Below are 24871 nucleotides of genomic sequence, written 5' to 3'. Positions count from 1 at the left end.
CCCTCGAGAAGTGATGTCTTCCATGTGACAGTTCCTTATTGCAATTTCTATTTTAAAACATTTTAGAGTGCCCAGTAAGCCAAGGTGTATTCACTGTCGGTCTGTGGTGTGTTTTGTTACAGGAATTTCTTAACCCTCCAGCAAAGTCCAGTGACCAAGCAGTGGCAGGAAAAGCCGCTCTGTCTGGGTAGCAGTGGTTCCTGTCGAGGCTACTTTACAGGCCACATCTTGGGATTTGGAGAAGATGAATTAGGTACCATATTTATTACCCCATTAAGTTCTAATTTCACTCATTGCTTGGAAAACTTTGTTCTGCCCTATAGAATAACAGTCTCTTCTTCCATTTGTTGGAAATGTACCCACAGCAAAGGTGACCTCCATAGAATCTGAAGATGGTACAGTTAGGTTTTCTTTCTCAGAAACCGTCCCCAAGGATCTTTACACCTGATTTATATTTTGGAAATATTAAAGTAATAAAGCAGAAAAAACAGGCAGAAACAAGAAAAAATTCAGTCCCAAATGGAGAACCTTTTCATACTGTTATTTTTTACTATGTACTATGATGGTCCTTTTGTTTTCTGGGTAAAAACTGTCCCACTTGCCCATGCCCCTTTAATATATTTTAGAAGGGTGGAATCTGAACCTAATTTACTCTCTTTGTTGTTTACTTATTTATTTTGCCCATTGGAGAATAAAATTGGTGCAAGACAATCTGAGGGCTAGCAATCCTTGCCAATAGAACAGAAATTATCTTACTGACCATCAGTGCAACAATATTTTTGGCCTGTTTCTCAATGTCCGGAGCCTATGTGTGTTGAAGGCCTCATCACCTTGTTGTGGTGCTATTGGGAGGGGGCGCCACCTGGAGCAGGTGAGCCTCACTGAGAGGAAACTGGTGCTCTTTAAAAGACATTTTTTAGATTATTTTATTATTTCATATGTATGGTGTTTTGCCTGCATGGATGTGTGTATACCATGTACATACTCAGTGCCTGAGGAGGTCAGAAGAGGGTGTCAGATACTCTGGGTCATGAGCTGCCATGTGGGTGCGGGGAATTGAACCCAGGTACTCTACAAGAGCACAAGTGCCCTTCACCTCAGAGCCTTCTCTCCAGCCCCCAACTGGTGTTCTTGAAGGGAGAGTTACAACCTTGTTTATCTCTCTATCTTTGCTCCCTGGCTGCTGTGAGGGCAGGAGGTGTTCTTTGCCGTATACCCCTGCGGTGATGTCTCCCAAGTAACAGAGACAGGCTAACACATATTTGCAATCCCTAAAACCAGGAGCTAAAATAAAACTTTCCTCCATTGGAAAAAAAAATACATATGGAGCCTAATGAGCAGAAGGGAGTTGGAATTGGAGTATGATTAATTGGAAAGTGAAACTGTGTACTCTGCGCTGTTTTAAATTACAGAGTGTAGCTTCTGTGGTATTTTACTTAACTACACCCTAACAAACCATGAAGACTATGATCCTTCAGCCTCAGAAATGAGTTTTAAGGCATAAAAAAAAAGAATGTTTCTTTCCTAAGTCAGAATATTCTCCCTATAATGAAAGTCCAGGCTGCTTTTCTTTGTACATTAAATGGGGAAATCAACAGAAATAGTTACATGCCATTCACTTAGGTTAATAAGGGACTCAGGCAACTCTCCCCAAAATGCATGGGAAGTACTTCAGAAACACGGAGATATAATAATTAGGAAAGAGATTTGTCCACTCTTGTTACAGAGTGAAAGCATCCCCGTCCCCACATGGGTTTCTGTGTGTATCCTTGGCTGTCCTAGAACTAGCTCTGTAGACTAGGATGGCCTCAAACTCACAGAGATTCACCTATCTCTGCCTCCAGAGTGCTGGGATCAAAGGTGTGCCCCACTGCCACCCAACATCCACAGTGAAAACCTTTTATATCTGAGTTTTTTTCCCTTTGATGTCCTTCTACCCCACCCAAGAGAATCAGAAAGATATTCGTCTCTTGTTCATGTGCTCTGTAGAATAATTTAAATGTCATTGGCAGACTCTAATTTTGAGAATAGCTAGGGGTATGGGTGGGCATTGGAGGTAGAGTGCTTGGCTACAACACTCGAGGCTCTGAGTTTGCTTCTAGGCATCACAAGAAAAGAGAGAGAAGGAGAGGAAGTAGATGAAGGAACAGGAAGAGAGTGGCGCAGAGCGGAGCGGGGCGGGCGGGGCGGAGCGGAGCGGGGCGGGGCGGGGCAGGAAGGAGGAATGAAGGGAGGGGCTTATCCAGGCAGCTTCATGAGAAGGCAGGAAAATTCCACTTAACTTACGCCATTTCACTCTTGAAAAGAATCACTGGGTAAGAATAAGCCTATAGAACAAAGGCAGAGACCAGGATCCCAGGGAGGAGGCTGTTGACTATGACCCAGGTGAGGAGCGATGTCCTCCTGAACAGGAACAGTCTGGGTACAGGGAAGAGGTGACTCAAGGTATGCACAAAGAAGGACTTGGAAGGTGTTGTCACAGCCTGTAAGCACAGGGTCTTTCTACTTGGCTGTGATGGATGCTCTGAATCCACTCTATCTTTTCTCTTTTCAACAGGAGAAGTGTACATTTTATCAAGCAGTAAGAGCATGACCCAGACGCACAGTGGAAAACTGTACAAGATCATAGACCCGAAAAGGTAAAATTTCGTTTTCCTTCTGAGTCCACTCAATGTCCATCCTCCAGTTACTTTAGTTATAGAAGAGACACAGTTTGCAATTGGCTGGAGTGAGCATCCTGCCCTTCCCGTGACAGACGGCTACACTTCACCTTGAAGGACTTGAAAAGTTCATTCATATCGTTCTTGTCCTCTCAGAGCTGGCCTGGACTTGTGGAATCAATGCTCACAGTTAAAAGTCAGGAGGGGACCCTAACATGCAGGACAGTGGCTTTGGCGCTCATGTTAGAAAAGGAGCAAAACCTTTAGTTTTGAGAAAATGAGAAATGTTCTAGCAGAATCGCTCTTCTTAGTATGATTTTTGTTAGACAAGCAAGGTAAGTTATTTTAACAATTCAACAAATGAGCCTCATTTCAAAACCATCTGACAGTTCACAGTGTTCATGAAGATCGTTTGATCAAGCAAATGAACTCTAAAGGCGTGTTTTGTTATTTGCTTCAGCAAAGGGAAGGTTTGGAGGGGTTTGTCCCTTAAAGAGTATATTTAATGGCTTAGTAGATAAAATGTTGTCTGGAAAGCATAAGAGCAAGAGTCCACATCCCCAGAACCCACACAAATGTGGAGTGGACATGGTGACCACATACAATCCAACACCCAGAGACAAGGCATCCCCAGCAGACTGTCTGGCTAGCCCAGCCAAATGAGTGAGCACCTGGTTCAGCCAGAGACTCTGTCTCAGGAAATGAAGGAGAAAATGATCTAGGAAGATACTCAATGTTAACATCTGGCCTCCACACACACATACATACATACACAGATACGTGCTTAACACAGCTGTGTGTGTGTGTGTGTGTGTGTGTGTGTGTGCGCGCGCGCGCGCTGCTGCTGTTCCCTCCCTATCTACCCATCTCGACGCTGGTACACACAGTTCTCTTGTCATTCCAATCATCATTCATCAGTCATGATTTTCAAATATGAGAGCTCAGCTTTCAGAAACTGTTAAAATTACACGCAGCCACATGGACATTGGTCATACAGAACCTAATCATTTTTATAGATGCAATTTGTTAGTGACAAACTAACTAGTACTCTTTACTCACCAACACCATGCTGCAAACTTCAGTCTTCTTTGAAGAGTTTCTCAAGAGAATCAATTCTAGTGATAAAATGGTTAGCCAAAGGCATGGGCATCATTCAACTCCTAAAATACTATTTGTAAGTTGTCAATTGTGTGTTTTCCCAGAAAAGCCAGGAACTAGTGACTGGGCAGACCTACTCTTTCTATAACCGAACAACATTTCCTTTCCTGAGAAAACTACAGGTTAGCTTTGGCTACCGCACCACAAAGAGGGGAACCCATGTCTCCGCCCCCTGCTCCCTGAGAGCATGGCCTCACTTCTTTACAATAAGAGAGAGACACATGCTTGTTGTTCCGTATGTAGTTGCAGTGAGGTTTTCCCTCTTTATGTGTGAAATCTGTGTCTTCTTGGAGGAAAGGAAAGAAATGAAAAACTGTCAGACACTTCGGAGAGTGCTGAATCTAGTAACGGTACAAACACAAACCAAACTAGTGATGGCCTGTAGTGCAGGGGATGGGCTTTCCCCGGACCTGTGGCAATTAGTTTCAAAACGGTCCCTGTTGCTCCATTATGCTGTCAAGATTGATCAACCTCTGAAGCTTCCCCATAGGAGGGTAATGAATTCTCTCCCCATCTCTACCCACCCCCACCTCACACAAAATCGCTCTTGATCTGGATTGTTTAGTCTGTTGGTGAGTAGAGGTGAATTTTACACCTTCAATCTATTATTAGGATCTAATTATCAGGGTTACCATGAGTGACCTTGGCTTTGTGATCTTAGGGCCCCCTCTAGTAGGGTGGTCTCAGAGTGACATACCTGAAGGCCTGGCTTCTCATTATGGGGCTGTTTCTGGTGATTCATGTCATGTGTGGGGCCAGGGTTAAGATCTGTGTTTGCTTTGCAGAGGTGGGGGAAGTAATAGAATACCGAAGACCCATCCTCCTCCACAGGCATCAGCGTATTCTAAATTAAACCGAGTGTAAGAAAGTTAATGTTTTCCTAAACGTTTGTTGGGAGCCTCTTACTGTTTTGATGTGAATGCCAGCAATTATTATTACAATGGTTTTTTTCCAGGAGGGGCTGGGCATGAGCAGACACTTCTTTACAGACAGGGTTATTTGGGGCAGCACAAGCTAATTGCTAGCACAAGCACGCTCAAGAGGTCAGGCAGAGTAGAAGTATTTTTCTAAACTGAAGAAAGAACATCATCAAATTAAAGAATTCCTAAGTATGCATATAGGGTTATTCCTTGTTATTTCAAAAACCTAATTCAAATTGAGCAGTTAAGTTCATTGTCTCCATATAGAGAAGCCCCTAGACTTGTTAGAATATTTTCAAAATAGCTTTCATATGTCAATTGCTTTATGACCCTGGAAGAGAAAAGTACTAACTTGCAATTTGTTATATTTTTATATAAGTAAGCACATAGAAGTTATGTACTTACCATAGTATTCATACTACATTTTCTTACACACACACACACACACACACACACACACACACACCAAACTTAGAAATAAAATGTAATAACTCCTAATCAAGTTTGGCAGAACATATAAGGTCCCAATATTGTCACTCCGATCTGCAAGGACAGCTTGGTCTAAGGCTGTAAACTGCAGAATCATTTATATAAGTCTTAAATTATTTACAGTGAAACAGCTCCCTTAGGAGGTCTTTTAGAAAAAGGCCATTGAATTTTAATTAATTAACTTTTAAATTAGTGTAAAACTAATGGGGCTTCTTGTCCTTTTTATACTTACGTATCTTTGTATGTCACTCCTCTCACTGCCCATCACCCTTCTTCCCTCCCCTTCCCCTTCCCCTCTCCAACTGGCCATCATCTATAATGAAAATTTGAAAATGAAAGATGACCAGCTTTCCTAGGTTATTTAGGAAAAAGCCTTCCCTGGGGAGACAGCACAAGAATGGATTTGTCTTGAGCCAAAACACTAAACATTTCAAGGACATCTTCAGAGTTGGGAAGTTGCATCTCGTGTTAGAATGGAGTTGGGATCAAGCCAACAGTTCAATCAGTTTTGGATTCCTGAACTCCCTTGTACTCAGTTCAGTGTGCCCCGAGATCTGCCCTTGGGGCTCCTTCAGCTGACATTCCTGGGGACAGGTGTAGACGCACTGAGCATACGATTTGGACAGTGGATCTCAGTTCACTCACTGGTGCGGAGACTTGTCTGAGTCTTTCTTGAAACTGAACAACACACAGGTTGTTACTGGGCTGTGCCCTTGGTCTACCAGAAATTAGTACATGGCCATTGCCTCTTGCCTCTGGACTGCATGGGGCTCTGAGGTGAGCTGAACAATGTATTTAAAGTGTATTCTAATCTCCAGTCTTGTCGGGCCTCATTCTTTGCATTCCATAATTATTTTCAGGTGATTTCTCAACTTTTAAGTTTCTCTCACTTCCAAAATTAGGATGCAGGTGTCCACAGAGCTTAGAAAAGCTGAACAAATACTTTCAGGTAGTCATTCCTCACATGCTTGCTCTTTATTAACTATTTTCAAACTTAATCAAATGTGTAGTGGGGGTGTGAGATGGCTCAGCAGGCAAAGACACTTGCAGCACAAGCCTGATACCTGAGTTCGAGTCCCATCATCTAAAGATAGAAGGAGAGAAGCCAGTCTACAAAATTGTTCTCTGAACTCCAAATAGGAAACCCCCACACACACTCAAATAAATGAATGAATGAATAAATAAATACAATTTAAAAGAATTGGGATCAAATGCTCTCTGGTAACGGTGGAAACTTCAAAGTTCTGACAGTTACGTGACTTTGAAGCTTTATCTCTATAGAGCACAAGACTCTAGTTTTGTTTCAGGTTAACTGAAACCAAAACGCCTTTGTTTTGACTTTGAGATGTTCTGGGGTTAATTCTCCAGGAATGTGGAAAGCAAAGCTATCCCTGTTCCTTTCCCTCCTGGAACCTACTCTTCCTGTATTTCAACACCTTGCTTAGCTCTTCTCCAACCAAGATGCCGGGACCTTTCCTGTAAGAGGTCTATAAATTAACAGTGCAGATTCCAAGCTTGAGAGGTCGTTCTGCAGAAATGCTATGTCCCCAAACTCCTCTGTGACCAGTATCAAAACCTGCTCTTCTGCAGCCTGTGGACTCCCATCAGGTGCCACTTACTGCCCTTGTTTTGATTTTTTTTCTTAACCATTTCATCCTACTCCTCATTACGCAGGATGCTAAAGTGTCGCTTTAAAAGAAATCATTTCACAAGGGTCAGTCAGTCCTATTTAGCCGTTGTGTATGTCTGGGAGCCCACAGGCAGCTCTCTCATCCTAAAGAAACTTATACATAGTAGAGCAACTTTCATCCAGTAAGCCAGTGGAGTCCCAAGTCATCAGTCAAAGTTTTATGCAAGTGGCCCCCTAAGTTGATAACTTCCCACAGTGCCTGTTGACGCAGCTGCCCAGAACTCTTGTGGCAGGTGGTGTTTTCATGGCCACCCTGACGGTAATACAAACTGTTTAGCGGCTCCATTGACCTTGTAGCTATTAACTGGGATACAGGCTCCACAAGGGACTAGTTCTCAAGCAGGACAGAATTTCTTAACACTAGGGGTCATGAACAAGTATATGCCCTATAAAAATCCATCCTGCAGGGTCAATTTGAACTCTAAAAGACAAGCAAGCATTTGCCACATTTTTGCTATTATTTTTATTATGTAAATTCGATAACAAAAAATGTGAGCACATTTATCTCCCTGCATTTGTTTTCATTAATGATAAAGTTCATCTCATGTGTAGTTTAAAAAAAATGTCCTTTTGGCTAACAAATCTTTCTAAGCTGCTACAGATCATCTGAAAATTTAACGGTATTTTTTTTTTTAAAAAATAAGCAAAATTAAGACCAAAACTTGTAGTGAATGGATTATCATGGTTACATAATCTGTTGTAACAACTTTGATATGACTAAACTTTCCTCAGACTTTGACAAGATTTGCATATGTGTATATGTGTGTGTTTACAGGCATACTTAGGCATGGAGGATACCTGTAGTGTTGTACAGAGCCTTTACCTCCTTCTAAACAAAGTCTCACATAACTGATGAAAAACTAACATGTCCATGTTATTCTAAATACTTTTTGTGTCCTGTTTTTGAAAATAATCATGCCTTTATTCAAAATGATGACAGATTCGTATTTATAAAATGCTAACCTAATTGTGTTTCTCCCCTCTTGAAACATTCACTGATTTTGTATTCCATCACAATGAATCTAAACTGTTTTCCTAGATCCTTTAGGGTGTAATTAATTGACCAACAAGAATTGTAGATGTTTACAGTGTACACACCCCCAAGCCTTACCCTTGAGGGGTTTGTTTCAAGAACCCTACTGGGTGTCTGTAATTGCAGATAGCATCTAACCCTGTGTACACTTTTCTCCAATACACACCCATGATAAAGCTTAACATAGAAATTAGGAACAAAGAGAGTCACAGCAACAATCAACAGTAAAGTAGAAAAGTTTGACAATATGTTATAATGACATATTTTAAAGTATTACTACTTCATTTCTGGAATTTTCCATTAATATTTTTGGACCACTATGAACAACAAAAACAACAAAAAAACACACAGAAAGCTGTAGGGATAACTTAATTTTCAATAGTTATGTGAATAATGTAAAATTATTAAGTCAAGCAAACTAGCATATCCATTAGCTCACATACTGACTTTTTATGATGAGAACACATATAAATATTTTTATATGTATTTCCTAATTTATATGTATTTCCTAATTTTTATATGTATGTCCTAAGATTTGACATATAAACAAATATTCAAAGGAATTTTCCATTTTATTCAATTATAGTCTTTCTTAATCTATCAATTTTGAATGTTGGACCATTAGTGCCCATACAGGCTGCCATGAGATTTCGACCAAATTGCCACCTACAAATGGCATCTATTTGCAAATACATAAAATGGAGAGTGTAAATAATGAAAAAAATCCTTCAAAATTAGATTCATTTATTAAGAGTTCAAGATTCTTAAAGACATTTCTAGGATCCACATGTCTTCTTTCACCTACCAGCTTCCTCTGGCTCAGTGCTAGAACCAGATAGTGTTCAATCCCCTGAAGAGCTTACATTTTCATTATTTTTTTATTTTTATTACATTATCATTAGATGTTGCCTTTGTGATCAGATGAAAATAAAGTTAGGCTTTCCCACCCCTATGGAGACCCTGGCTTGGCCATTTGATTTTTCCTCCCTCCTGAGCTGAGAGTTTCACTTCCATCAAGAGCAGCTTCTCCCCAGAGGCGGCAGGCTAGCTTCCAGCTATAGTTGTGCTGTTACTTGAATTGCAAACTGTCTCCTAGTCTCCAGTCATATGATAAATCTGTGACTGTCACTTAAGCTTCCTAGATAATTTGTTATAATATCACCAAATGATGAAGGTGGGAAAAGTCTGGTTGGGTTGAAGTGCTAATCAAGACAAATGCCTTGGAGACAGATTGTTTTCTGACACATGAAACTTTGAATTAATTTTTTTAACATTCAACACTAATAATGATAGTAGATGAGTTTCCAGAGTCAGGAGGCTGCAAATGTATCAAATATCTGAGGTTATATGATAAGCTTGTCTTTCCATTGAAAAGCAAATGACATTGGCATTCAGTTTTAACTATTTTGCCTAGATTAAGAAATGTTACATTTTTTTTCCTTTTGGTTTTTCAAAACAGAATTTCTCTGTGTAGCTTTGGCTGTCCTGGAGCTCACTTTGTAGACCAGGCACAGAAATCTACCTGTCTCTGCCTCCCAAAGAATATTGGGATTAAAGATGTATGTCACGATACCTGGAAAAAAAATCTCATAATTTTTACCTCCTGATTTTCCCATGGAAATAGAGAGATTGATGTAAGCTGATAAGTTTTAGTGTGAGAAATTCACACACCATTTTAGGTATTTGTGGATTGAGGTGTGACTGGACCATCACCACATTAACAGTTGTTAGCGCCACTCAGCCCTCTTAGTGAGCATGTCAGGTAAGCCGGTGAGTTCCCTTTGTGAGGGGCAAGACCCCAGGAGCCCTCAGAATGGACACAGTCAGAGAAGACTGCCCATTTTGTTCCATGTGTTTCAGAGAAGTTTCTAGCTACTGTTTAGAAATAACATAGGACATTGACCCTATTTATCTAAATTATAGCTTTAGGGAACACAGTACAAACTAAAAACTTGCAATGGGATTGTGTATAATATGACCTATACAAAATTACAGTTATTCTTGAATGGAAGTCTGCCCTCCTCTTTGGGGTGCATGTCAGTTACTCAGGAATTGCTGGAAACCAGAATAGACTCCACATCTCAAAAATCATTCAGTATCTCATTATGCTCCAAAGAGAAGAGCACCAGTAAAACACCTCTTCCTATTCACATGGACTCCATGTCCGAGGAAGATGGCTGTTTCCTGATCACACAGGAAGAGTCCATCTTTCTGTTCTACCTGGGATATAATTGTGCTCCAGATGAGGAAGAGTCCTCACAGCCTAACAGAATTGGTTAATTGTCAAGGTGAACTTCAAACTTACACTGTGGATAGCCATACAACATTGTGGTCAGTCCTTTGCACTCTGGAATTCTGTCCCCATGAGTACCCTGTAAAAGAAAAATGCTACCCTGACTAACCAGACTATAGACCATTATAAGGAAGAAAAGCAATTGATTTGTGTATTGACCTTGGAAAATGACACTAAAACAAGATTTTTACAAGATAACACAGCACCCAGGGATCATTTCTCTGCTTTGTCTTAGACAAATGGGTAACAGTCAGATCTACACTGTCATAAGCAATTTCCCTCCCGTAGCCCTCTTGAAGTGGAAGAGTTGAAGCTGCCTTTAGACACAGTGAGTGGTAAAGGTGATTGCAGAGTATTACACTGTTGGAGAATTCACTAAGCCATAGGATCAGCTGCTGAGAACAGACGCCACCCAATTATAAGATCCCAAAGCTTTCTGTACGGAAGTTCCCAAACACACTAACTAATGACTGAATTAGTTGCTCCTGGCTAGGAAATGGCCCCCAATGAGAATGATGTTTGAATTCATTAGGTCTGACTCCGCCCACCATCCTGCTAGTTGTCATCTGATACTAGACTGTGAGCAACAAAGGTTTATAGACAACTGATTTCTCTTAACTGTTGAAAACGGGAAAATGATGGGGGAGAAACAGTTTCCTAAGTGTGACAGTGGCTAGGGGACACTTTTCCATGAGCTCCAAAGTGACTGTGGGTAAAGAAGTGAGACAGCTCCTATGTCACCCTCCCCCTTCAGGAAGTCACTAAGACCTACATTATTTTATAAATAAGTAGCATTTAAGATCCACATGTCTTGTTTTGCAACAGAATGAATTTGAAATGTGTATACCTTTGAAAAACTTAGAATGAACTTTAGTTGGTGAAGGTACAAAGTGAATGTCAACACTACTCATTCAGGACAGGATTCATCATAGTGTTTCAACACAAGCTGACAGATGTTTCATCTATTAATTTATTTGTTCATTCATTAAATTAAGTGCCATTAAATTAAAACCACCCAGAATCCCACTACCCAGAGACAGCCACTGCTGGCCTTTTCTAGTCACAGAAAGTCAATACAGACAATGTGTGTTGTAAATAACCCATGCTTCCCACTGTCCCTCCTCATTTCAAAGAAGGATCCAAACCTGTGCACCACTACACAAAGCCAGCCAAAGTGAGTTTCTAAGAAAACGTCTGAACTTTCTGAAAACAATATTTTCTATATTAAAGAATGTTGGACAATTCTCTGTGATAGCCCCTCAGTGTTTCGTTATTTGTCATGTGAGGAGATGAGGAAATATGTTTTTCTGGTTCAAATTAAGCTTAAGGGCTGTGGGGATAGCTGTCAACACATAGGCTCAATATATTTTTTATTGCAAACCCAAACACCCTGTTGGCTACATTTTCTATTTTGCAAGTTACTTCTGCGTCCATTCAGTAAAACTCGGAGTCCAGAGGCTTAAAAAAAAAGATTGTTTAAAAGAACAAACCTATTCCAATGATTCTAATTAGATTATATACTAAACACACAATTTTCTAGCCCAATGAAAATAAGTATTAAAATTAGTTATACGATGGATGCCAATACTATCGATTTTTGCCTGTCATCTAGGTATGGCTAAGTAGTATTCATGCACTACCTTGCCCCTCCTCTTCTTCAGCCCATGTAAAGGATCCTGTTTATTTCACTGGAAAAGAGGCTGTCACAGCAAACACATGGGGAGAGGAAGGAATGCTTGACTTTACCAAAGACCTTTGTCATACTTTATCAAATATCTTCCTAGAGAAATGAATTTCAATACATTGACTCACCTCCTCTCTGGACAAGGAAACAAATCCCTGTCTTCAGGACATGCTGACCTTGACGTCTTAGCCTTTGATGTACTAATATTGTAGTTCACATGAAAACATCATTTGTGATCAATGTAACTATACCATAAGTAAGAATTGTTAGGCAATAAAAAATACAGCAAATGTTTTTGAGTTTTATGGTGATGATATGAAAGTATATCAGCTTGGTCCAGTGTGGAGGTACACACCCTTAATCCCAGGACTAAGAAAAGGGAAATAGGCAGGTCTCTGTGACTCTAAAGACAGCCCAGGGCTCATAGTGAGCTCCAGACTACCCAGGGCTACATAATGAGACCCTCCATAGCCCATATATTCCTAAAATCTCTACACAGTAGCATGGGAAAAGACACACTTTCAAACACCCAGTCTATTAAACTCATCCAGATTTCATTAAGCATTTCCATGGTCCACATGTTCTTCTATGTCCTTATGAGCTACCAAGAGAGAAAAGTTTGTCTTGATGGAGTTCATTTGAAAAAGTTACATTTAGTGTATATAACACATTCTGTTTAATAATGAGCTTCAAGACTCCTGAAACTTGCTTTGTTGGTGATCAGAAACACCATTGCCTCACAAATAAAGTAAGAGTTTTGTACAAGAAAGAAACAGAGAGAACTTTGGGTATTTAACTCTAGCCTAGTAGGACTTTTATTGATGAAAGGAGATATAGAAGTTTCTACACATCTTTGGCATTTGAAATTTTAACACATGATTTTAGATCATTACAGAAAGCCCCCAAATTTGATCACTGTTCCTTTTGGCAGGAGGAGATAACTAATTTTAAGAAAACAGAATCTCATTGTGCAGCAGTGGTGGCACATGACTCTAATCCCAGTACTCGGGAGTCAGAGACTGGTGGATCTCTGAGTTCGAGGCCAGCCTAGTCTACAGAGCAAGTTCTGGGACAATTAGGGTTACACAGAGAAACCCTCTCTCTCTCTCTCTCTCTCTCTCTCTCTCTCTCTCTCTCTCTCTCTCTCTCTCTCTCTCTTTCTCTCCATATATATATATGTATGTATATATATATGTATATATATATATATATATATATGTATATCCAAGGCTTAATTCTTTATCTGTTTAGGAAAGCCCTATAACTTAGTTTTTGTGGCTAATCCTAGACTCTGGAAGCACATGACAGTCTAATGACATCTGTTTAGACTCTTTACTGGCAGGTCCTTCTCACCATGTGGTAACATGGAGACCAGTGAGGATAGGACACGCTAGGAGAGGAACACTGAATATTTTTCCCCTAAATATTAGGTCATGAACATTTGAAACTATGATGCCAGCTTGATCTTGTTTGAATGACAGCATGAGAAAAGCAGAAGAATCATTAAAAACCTTTGATGGCTTAGTTTTCTCTATAAATGACAATAGCATAAAACAATTAATACGAAGTACATAAAGTTTCACATTGCAAATGATATATTTGTACTTGCTATTATTAATGTTCTTTCTCTTCATAATAGGGGCCAATAAAATTATTATATGACAATAAAATAATTTGACTTTATATAATTCATAAAATCTCCATCCTATACATGTCTTTCTTTGCATTAATAGTTTAGATATTTATTCAGTAGCGTAAATACTCACCTGCATATTAGGATGTCTTTCAAAGAGAAGGAATTGGAAGGCTGTTATCTCAAAATAAATGTAAATGATCTGGGTGCAGTGGCACACAGCTGGAATCCTGGCAATTGAGAGGCCAAAGCAAGAGGCTTTCCAGTTCAAGTCCAACCTATGAAACAAAGCTGAGGCCAGTCTGAGCTACACAGTGAGACCCTCCCCCAAAAGCAAGAGAGACAGAGAGATAGGGAGACCCTGCCCCAAAAGGAGACACACACACACACACACATAGAGTGAGTGAGAGAGAGAGAGACAGAGAGACAGAAAGAGACAGACAGACAGACAGACACAGACAAAGAGAGAGATACTAGGAGACCCTGCCCCAAAAAGAGATACAGAGAGAGAGACAGACAGACAGACAGAGAGACAGACACAGACAGACAGAGAAAGAGAGGAATGCTAGAAGACCCTGCCCCAAAAGACAAGGTTGTGGGGAGCAGAAAGGAGGGCAGCCAGCCGCTTAGCAGCAGAACTCGCACCGAATGTCTTCACAGCCCTGAGTTTGACCCCAAGAACCATTAAAAAAGAAAGGAGAAGAGAAGGGGGCAGAACAGAAGGGATTCATTCCCATTTGTTAGGCAGCCAGTGTTCACTGTGATGGACGTAACAGGCCCTGTGGTATTGCCAGCTAGCCCAATAACAAGAGCAACTCCCGAGGACCATCCCAGAAGTGTTTGTGGGTCTGGGTGAAGGGAAGCTTCAAAACATGCATGTCCTTCGATTTTTAAAATTGCAGTCTGAGGGCTGGCAAGAAAGCTCGGTGAGTAAAGGCACCTGCTGAGCGAGCCTAGTGGCGTGGATTCCATCCCAGGAACCCATGGAAAGGTGGAAAGAGAGAGCTGACATCACAGGTTGACCTCTGACCTACACACAAGAATGGCACACACACACACACACACACACACACACACGCACACGCACACGCACACACACAGAGCGAACATACATGCCATCAAATCAGAATTTAAAATTATAGTTTCTAGAATTGTAGCTAACAAATACAAAAGAGCTGTGTTAGTCTTCTGTTTTTTAATGGAGAATTTTGATAAGGTTTCTTAGGCTACCCCACATCACTGGTATATTTTTCTGTTCTTCCAAAGTTGTGAACTGACTGTGTCACTTGCAAAAAAGATCTCTTTTGAAAGCAGCAGACAACCTTTGTAAGCTATAAGACTACTAAATTTCATCATACTAATTTTCAACTGACATGCAATGTCCACTCTTGTTTTCGGGTGAAGACCTTTAATGCCTGAGGAATGCAGAGTCACGGTTCAACCTGCACAGACCCTGACCTCGGACTGCTCTCGTCTCTGTCGGAATGGCTACTACACCCCCACGGGCAAGTGCTGCTGCAGTCCAGGCTGGGAAGGAGACTTCTGCAGAGTTGGTTAGTATTTCTGTTATCACCCAGAACACTGAAAATGGCCCTGGGTTGTTTGAGAAACTAGCATCCCCTTTTTCTAGAACCATCTAGTATGCAAGTGGCCAGCGCTTTACAATACCTCTTTCTGAAGTTACAAACGAAATCTTTCCTGTTTTAATATAGGACGTTCATATATTTTAAGTTAATCATAAGCATAAAAGATCTTTAAATGACTGAATCCTTTCAAAAAAGAAGAAAAAATAAGAACAGCACGCCACAGCCCTGCATTTGGAGCATTCACACCCGCCAAAGACTTAGTGTTTGCCAAACCCAGCCAACGGCAAGCATTTTCCAGACACCCCATAAATGCCCGCTCTGGCTTCGCTGCTTGCGTTTTGCTATGATTTTCAGGAGCAGAGATTTTCAGTGGGTATTACTAACTAAAAGGGGAGAACGCAGTTATCTAGATACATACAAGACTTTTCTATTCTGCTCCACTCCCTTGTGACCCATCATGAAGGTGTGCAGCTGCTCAGAGAGAGAGTGAAGCACATTTGTTCGGGTTATTCTAGCCTTTCATGTGAGATTTCCTCAGTTTTGTGCTATGTTAAATTCTAATTGGTATGATGTTAAGAAAAATGAATAGGGGCTGGAGAGATGGCTCAGTGACTAAGAACACTGGTTGCTCTTCCAGAGGTCCTGAGTTTAATTCCCAGCAACCACATCATGGCTCACAACCATCTATAATTAGATTTGGTACCCTCTTCCGTCCTGCAGATCTACAGGAGGACAGAGCACTCATATACATAAATAAATAAAAAAGAAAAATGAATGAATTTAGAAACATAAGAGTTTAAGATTGAGTTTGAAATACAAATTCAACAAGGAGTGTGCAGGCATTTATCAGAAGTGATTTTGATCTCTACTGTTTCACACATTAAAGCCAAAATCCAAATTAATATTTAATATTTCTATTGGATCATATACACTGCTTTTTATTCTAAAGATATATTTGTTTCAAAATATATTATAATCATGACCTGTCTAGCTTGTATATAGCTTAACAAAAACAGTCAACGCTTAAGAGTCATGTAGACAGTACATATTGTAAGCTTAAATTGCTTCTGCCCTTTTAGTAACATTACTAACATCGGATTAGAACTAGAGCTACAAGTCTAGGTGAGAGATATGTAACTGCAGCTCAGCAGAATCTAGGTAGTTATTCAGAACAAGAACATCCACTCTATTGACCAATTCCATCTCCCTTTTGCTTGGTTGAGCCCAAAATTAAGAATCAATGTACAAATGTGCGAATAGTCATATACCTGAGTATTATTTCTCTACTTCTTTTGGTGTTTGATAATGTGGATTCCTCTTAACTCCTTGTGTCTTCATATAGCAACCAATCCTGTTAGATTTTTTGTGCTTTGCCTAACTACTATGTCACCTCAAACAAATGCAGGTTAAAAAATATTTTCTGAGTGCCTTCTCTGGACAGCATGCTAAGGTGAAGGTGGACAAATTATATTAAGTGCTGATGTGTTATACAGTGTCTTAATGGATATTCACAATAAGAGAAATATGTTAATTTTGGTTAACTTTGCTTAACATTTGTTTTGTTTCTATAAAATCTTCTCAATTAAGATTTTCTTCTGATTAAATCTAAATATTTTCAATAAATGAGAAAAAAACAATTTATAAAAGTAATCTGGGATGTCTCCAATGAAGAATTTTATTTACATACCTATGTGGGTCACACATCTCCATAAATTTGAAAGAGAAAACTCTTTTCATTTTTTTTCTTATACTTTTTTTTCCATGGGTCAGTCCCAGAGCCATGAATTTTGAATACTGTATCTGAAAAGACAAAGGTGATCCTGATTCTGACAAGGAAATGTATTCAAAGAATTTTATTGTGTCTGTGGTGGCTCCACCCCCCCTCCAGACTTATCAATAAGTGACAATTCATGGATATACCAAACTGTGTCTCTCCATACCTTTATGGCAGTAAATCTTCACGTTCTCTTCCTAGATGGTAGTGGGAAAATGATTTAATAGAGACTATGCTGTGAAATAGCCCTAAAGAGCATTGTTCAGAATGTCCTCTGCCAGTCTCCTGTACTCCCAGGACGGGGCTTCAGGCATAATCAGAGAGCAATGTGTCCCATGCATCCCCTGTCTTAGCATGGGAAAGCAGGGATGCCAGGGAGACCAGATGCCAGATAGTGCATGAAATTCCCACCCCCAAACTGACCTTATTTCAGTGTCACGTTGGAACTGCTCCAGCCGATGGCCCCTTGCTCAAGACCAGCCTCCTTCCCCTGAGGTCCTACCCTGAAGGAATGGAGTTGCTGTTGGTTGAAATGCCCCGTGGAGCAGGAGCTGAAAGGGCCAACATTGCTGTTAGTGTCAGTTCTGCAAATGGCGGCTATAGTTTCTCAGGAGCTCGGCTTCTCAGTGTGCCGACATCTGGACCGTTAGCTCGGGCCTGGACACTGTCCTGCTTGTGTACCCTCCCCAATCACTTTGTGACTGTCTTCTGGCTTCTTTTACCAATGTTCCTTATTCATCAAGTACCTGATCTCATACATGACATGGCTTCTCACATGAAGATTAAGAACACCGTGGTGTTTTCTTTCTTGCAGCCAAATGTGAGCCAGCGTGTCGTCACGGAGGTGTCTGCGTCAGACCCAACAAGTGCCTCTGTAAGAAAGGCTATCTTGGTCCTCAGTGTGAACAAGTGGACAGAAGCATCCGCAGAGTTGCCAGGGCAGGTATTCTGGATCAGATCATTGACATGACATCTTATTTGCTGGATCTCACAAGTTACATTGTATAGTTTCTGGGACAGTTTGAATATTCCTTCCCGGTGGGCATTTATTTTGATCTTGTCATTAAAAAGAGAGACTATCCTCCTGCTACACACTCCCGTGAGTTCATTTTCATTTAGTAATTTAAAAGCAATTTTCAGAAATGTGCACATTTCAGTGTGTATGTTGGCTCATTTGTTCACATACACGCGTCCACACGTGCACTCACAATCCCCAAACTCAAGGTTGTATAACAGATTTGTTTTGTTTTGTTTTTTAATATCTACTTCCTGGTGTGAAGTACTTCATACAGAAGTTCCACTGTGAATTATCACAGAGTTTTTATGGCATCAGAAGATATTCTTTTAGTTCCCGGGAAATTTCTGTCTGTAATTACTAAAGTTGACCATGGTAGTGTTTTGAATTGTTATTGTGCAATGTGGTGGAAATATTTTTATATTAAAGGTCTATAATAAGAGAGCATGTTTCCAAATTCCTTGGTGAATTTCTGAACAAGTAGTGTGATGTAAGATTGTAATCTGCGTTTCTGTTGATGTATCTTGCTACAGAACGTTGCACACTTACCTTTTTATTTGGTAGAGCAATCTGGTTACTTCAGCTTAATCTCAAGATGGTTTTCAAATGTTTTAAGTCAGAACGGCCTATTTGAAAAAGCAATCTTCCTGAATGGACTGCTTCTAGTGTACATTTTGTGTAACAATAAGCACTGGGTTTGTGTTACATATTTATATTTTTATTTTATTTTTATAATATAGACATCACCTAGATGAAACACCTTTGCCCTGTCCTGTAAAATACTAAAGTTACATTTTCACCAACTTAATTGGAAAGAAGGAGAGTAAGAAAGCAAACAGCCTTTAATGTGCTGTGGATCTAATCTAGTGTCCTTGCGCCAACACGTAATCACGCTGGTTGGACGAAAAGCAAGAAAAGAGCCAGTCCTTAAAGAATCCCAGGGTGCACACTCGTAACGTGCTCTCACCATAGCAAGACTGTCAGAGTCTGTGGGATTAGAAGGTTCCAGTGTGCACTCTGAATCCACCTGCCATGGAGAAGAGCTTGCTCATTCACAGCCAACACAGGCTGTGCATAAGCTGCCAAATACACAGATTCTTAAGATCTTCATTCTTGGCAAATCTGACTTCTACTACATATGTTCCTTCAGGATGCTGTGACAATACCCTTTGGTTCTTGCCTCAATAAATTTTCTGCAAATGCTCTGTTCAGATTTTCTTAAAGAAATGATGTACTCTAACTTTAAATACAAGAGTCTGACGGACATTTTTTTAATGGTTTTCCATTTGCCGTTCTCTCCATGTTTGGATTTTAACAAAGTATAAGGGATTTTGTACTACTGACCAGGATAAGCACACACCCTCTACCACAACATCCATTCCTCTGGAATCCAAATTGTAGCCTCACCGAAGTGCTCAGTACTGGCTGCCATTGCACACAAGCTCCTCATCCTTAGGAATATGAGTCTTAATTATGAAACAACAACAACAGGCTCCCAGCTAGTATTCCTCTGCTGTTTTAGGTGAGAGAGCTGCAATTACATTGTGGAGTCTAAGGAATTCTAAGGAATCCACGCCATGGAACAATTGGTTGGCTCCACTGCTCCTGTCTTCCATATATGATTCCTTGGGTTTCCAGTGACCTCATACCAATGGAAATGGGTTGAGAAATCTTGGTGCTTAGTGAACAATAGCCTGCATTAAAAAGTGCATGCATAATTTTGCACAATTTAGGTTCAATTGACAGTCTATTCAAAGGAGTCTTGGGACTAAATGAGCATGGAGACCAAATTGCCCTCTTACCCCAGAAAAGGGGTGGTCCCTTCTGGTCTCAGCAGCACTTCATTGGCCCAACACTGTGACAAATCTTGCAGTGAACCATGAAGTAGCCTGCATCTGTAGGTTAATAGCAATCTTTTGTCTCCGTTGCTTTCTCTTCGTAGTCCTTTTACTGAATTCCATCACAGAAAGTTTTACAATTTCAAAAAAGGAAAAACTGCCCTGACAACCTTACTATCAAATCATCCCTTATTCAATGTGGGTGACATTGGCAGAATGTGAACATCTCGTGAAGGAGCCAGCTGTCTAAATCTGTCAAATCGTACAGTTTTATTGCACATATCCCCATTCATAGTTTGAGCAAAAACAAGAAGGATACCCCTGGAAAGCCAGCGGAGTCTCAAAGCCCAAGTGCTTCTTTCACATCTTAAAGAGAAGATGTTCCATTGGGAGGTCTTCTACTCAAACAACCTAGATGAAGCTGGCCAGCCCAGAGCTGCTTTACATATAACCTTTTCTCAAGTGACTTAGTGATCATTATGTACCCCAGATGGCATTGCCTTTTCTAGAATGAGCTATTCAAATGAAATACCAAATTCTCTTTAAAGAAGATAGTAAGATCCATGGATATTTAACCCAAGCAAAGAAAGTCCCTAGACTCCTTTCTTTCTGTCCTTAGGAGAAAAGTAAGATAGCAATGATTGATGGATGACTGTGTGTTTTAGACTATGTGACCAATTCCAAAATTTTCTTTGGTCTATTCCTTGAAGTTGATTTTTAAATGTATGACTGGGGATTATCACAAATGATTTGTTGGAGATAGATAGGAATTGGTTAAAAAAAAGTGTAAGCTAAGAAAAATAAATGTTTAATCATTTAAAAGTCAAAATCTACCCATATAACAAAGTACACAGTCTAAAAAGAAGAATGATGTCATTTACATGAATGCTCATGTGTATGACAGTTACTATTATTCCCTGCCCATCCTAGAGCTTAAGCTAGAGTACCAGCTGAATGTGAAATAACCTTCCCACCGGTATTGTTACCAAACTTTTGCCCTGATTCAAAGCACGTAAAACAATGATATGAAAACTAAATTGGCATATAATAAAATGAAAAGGGGGAACATTTAAGAAAGTTCAGTGACGACAAAAATCTGTCTGTCTACCTTTCATCTTAGAATCTTACTTAAGGTATTGGAAAATATTTCACAAGCTTTACTCAGAAGTTTCTACAATTTAACTGATCAATTTCATGAAGGATGGGCAAAGAAATGTACTCATGTCTACAAAACCCAGCTAGAAAACTATTTCCTTATCATTTGCATGCCTCTGAGTAGTCATGGCTTTCCTGTTGACTGTTTTGGGATAACAGACTGCTATTTAGTACATTTGTTTCTGACTTTTGTTTTAATATCTGAACCACAAAGTAGCTAACAAATCTACTCAGGGTAAGAAATGAGGTGAGACGCTGGGCTGAGGTCTTCCCAAGCACACACTAGTGTGTTAGGAGTTTCTCCACTTTCTCTTGGCACATTAAAGAAGTCCAGCTTAAGTTGGTGAGGGGAGGAAGTATATCAGTCAGATTATAGGAGGTGCATCAGCTTACTTCCTTACTTCTGTCTAGAACATTACCTAAGGTCTCTCTCTCTCTCTCTCTAACCCTTCTCTACTCCCTCCCACCCATCTCTCTCTACCCATCTCTCTTTGAATCTCTTCTTCCTCCACTTTCCTGCATTTTATGTTGCTTTTCACTAAATAGACATATCATGAGTGCCCATCATGAGGTTGTCCTGGGACAGATACCTATACATTTTTGCGGGGTTTATTTTCCTTTGTTTTCTCTCCTGGAGTCAACATTGACTTCATTTCAGTATCATTGAGAAGAGTAGAAAACCAGCATACCGGGTTAGTCTACTATAGTCATGAAAGGAATGAGGAAAAGCGCACACATCCACCAGTGGAGGTGCCCCATGTCAGTCCTCTAGCAAAATCAGAGGGAAAACAAGGAGCGTCACGCTAGTAGAGAGCTTGAGCTGACAGGAGAGACACTCCTAGCTAGTTCCTACCATATTGACAACCATCTCCACAGAGTCTACTTTGAAGAAAACCATTCCATGTCCATGTGAAAGGAAGTTAGCTACTGTCCTGGTGATGACAACCTCAGACACTTATCCTCCCTGCCGTGAGGTCCTCATGTCAGAGAACGCAACCAAATTTAGATGCCCAGAAAATGAACATATTTTTATTCCCTGAGGAATTGGTGGCACTGTTTCTGGGAATGCTGATGGATTCCCATCAGAAAGTTCCTCTTTCCATGTTTGAGACATGCATTTGCTCTTTCTTTGTCACACCAGCACAAACTGGCCATACATCTGATTGGTAGTGTGACGTGAGATAAGATAGGAAGCCCAAGAGTAGACACATACAGATGTTGAAAACATGTTCTTGGGGCCTGTCAGATGCAGGTCTTGCCAAGTTCTGCCTATCTTCCTTGTTTCCATCTCCTCTGAGTAACTTCTGGAATGGGCTTGAGGTTGCCTTCTAGGGGAGTGCAAAGGACTCATGGGAAAATGAAGGGGAGTTACCTGCTTGATTCCCACAATTCTAGTAGCCTTGGAGAGATTCATTTATTTATGAGATTGGCATTTTCTTAAGTTCTATTAAGTATGAAGCCAAGATATACCCATCATTTACCTTGTTTTCCCATACAATTTATGTAGGGCATGTATCACCCAGATGGAAAGATGCAACTAAGTAATAGATTTCTTGCATCAATAAAAAGTCTTATACCTAAAACTTCTCATTTGTCAGTCAACAGCAAAATTTTTAAAAATGTCACCAATTCAGCAATCATTCTAAAGTAATCTTTCATGCACATCACAAAGTAAGAGGTCATTATTTATTCAGGGTTTTCTTTTTTGAATATGTATTCTTTATAGATTTGAAATACATAGATCCATATCCTGGCAAGTGAACATACCTATATAAAGTATATTATCTCAGTTGGCTATCATCTTTTAAGTAAAAAGAATAACATTTTATCTTCTAATATATATGTAATCTAATGTATATATTTAATTTTTCTCTATAGTCTATGTATATTATATCTCAATAATATATATACACTATATATTGTGATGGGAAATTCACAGTGGTCAAATATAAGCTTTTTCTTCACAGTTAGAAGTTCAGTCTTGATCCTTTCTGTCTGTACTGAAAATAACTAGTCAGTAGTTTCCATTCACATGAAGAAGGTATGATTAGGCTTGGTATGGTCTGTGCCAGAATAAACATTGGGCGTTTCTTTACTCCATAATCTTAAAATCTGAGCATGAATTTTCTGGAATGAACTAAGAATCCATGTTCAGAGGGTTCATTTCACAATATTATTTTTGAGAAACTAAACTGACAGCCTCATGAGATATCAGATATCCCCATATCTTATTCTAGCCATCAGATGTGTGTGGACGTGCATGTCACTAAGAACCATGAAGTAACAGTAATACTGAAGTACTGTAGAATTTTGGCAACTTGATTCCCTGGGACATGCTACAATAGACTATTAATTAAAATGTATCTGTCTAATTACAATGAAAAAATTATTGAATCATGGCCATAAGCATAAAAGAATTCTAATAGGAAAACCTTGTGTCCTCCTTGGATTTATCTGTGATAGATTTTGTTAAATGTTAAGGGGTGGTTTTGTGTTCCATTCTTCTCACATGTTTTGGTGTTTTGAGTTGTCTGTTTCCTTCAGGCTGCTGACAGTTAAAGCAGTCTGTCCATAATCTTACAGGACATTTCAAAACCAATCCATCCTTGGGTTTCTGTTAATAAGAGGCAGCAGACAGTAGGAACAAATAGTAAACCCAGATGCAAGCTGAAAGGATCAGGACTAGTATAGGAACTATTCTGATTTCTAGAATATTCTAAAAATTAGTATGCACAGTTACTGATTCACATGATTCCCCGGAGTTTGGACAAATCTGGTTCACTAAATCAGTTTGTAAAAATATGCAGTGTTCCTTGATTGATCTTCTACTATTCAGTCACCCATCTCCTCATTAATGCAATATAAATGCTAAAGTGCCTCGCATACTTTCACACTGCAGAGAAGGCCAGTGTGTCCTCCAGCACAGGGCTATCCATTTGCTGGCATGGTTATCATGTGTGAAGCGAAAGGGAATCTCACATCCAACTAGCTCCAGTTTGCCTCAGCCTCAGACTCCAGCAGTAGTACAGACGGACAGATGGCCTCAAGTACATCTGTGTGTATCTGTGCATGAGCACACACCCATGTATATATATATTTATCTATCTGTACAAACACTACATATGTATACACACTATCTATGTAATATATGATATATGTATAATGCATATAAATTCTAACAAGTATATTTGTGTTATCTTTAAAATAGAACAACTGTATCTTGAAGAAGTGGTAAATGCAGAGAATTGGCTTTATTGTTGATCTGTGGATTTAATGTTTTTTAGGTGAAAGGATGTTTTAAGTGTATAATTTCTTTTCTTAATTTAATATATTTATGTAAATGCATGCCTGAAATTTGATTAGATTGGCTGTGTTTTGTGTCTTAACATGATCAAATGTATTAAACTTTATCTTATGACTTCATGCTATGTACCCTTTCAAAATTTGTTTTTATTTTAAAATTTTAAAAGTTCCTCCTAAATTTTCAGACTGGTGATCCGAACACTGTTTTTGAAGTACTCTATATTCAGGCTACTTATAAATATTGTCTCTTGTCATTATTTATGATCTAATTTTAATATTTCCCACCCAAATTAGAGCTAACGTCAGGGTCAGTTTCATTGCGTAGACATATTAGGCAACCATAAAGATAGTTCAGTGGTTTACATTTGTTCTAAGTTGCAAATGATTTAAACCTAATCCTTTTAAGTATGAACTAGTGGTCAAGTTAAAGCTAAGACATAAAGAATGTAGAACATCTGTGACACTAAGTACCCTAGGGACAGGAGAAGCATGTGGGGACATGGAAAAGAGGGGAAGGCAGACACCCCACTCTTTGTGGCCTTGTTATTTGGCCTTTACCTTAATTGAAGCAAAAATTTTTGTCAAAAGTCTGATCAATAGAGCCAGAGAGCTGGCTCAGTGGTTGAACTGACCCAAGGTC

At 39.7% G+C, this 24871-nt stretch overlaps 1 protein-coding gene across 1 annotated transcript in view; it reads left to right on the top strand.

The window, feature by feature from the left end:
* Hhip (hedgehog interacting protein) overlaps nt 1–24351 on the top strand; it is a 92637-nt gene extending 68286 nt beyond the window's left edge. The window contains exons 10-13 of the mRNA XM_059264315.1: nt 123–253; nt 2558–2639; nt 14965–15113; nt 17735–24351. Of these exons, the coding sequence (XP_059120298.1) occupies nt 123–253; nt 2558–2639; nt 14965–15113; nt 17735–17928 (556 nt within the window). The 3' untranslated portion in view covers nt 17929–24351. The remainder of the gene's footprint in view (nt 1–122; nt 254–2557; nt 2640–14964; nt 15114–17734) is intronic.
* Nucleotides 24352–24871: the final 520 nt, after the last annotated feature.

This window comes from Peromyscus eremicus, chromosome 5, assembly GCF_949786415.1.
Source record: "Peromyscus eremicus chromosome 5, PerEre_H2_v1, whole genome shotgun sequence".
NCBI classification, from domain to species: domain Eukaryota; kingdom Metazoa; phylum Chordata; class Mammalia; order Rodentia; family Cricetidae; genus Peromyscus; species Peromyscus eremicus.
The sequence above is the reverse complement of the archived record's forward strand: the minus strand, read 5'-3'. Positions and strand labels throughout refer to the sequence as shown.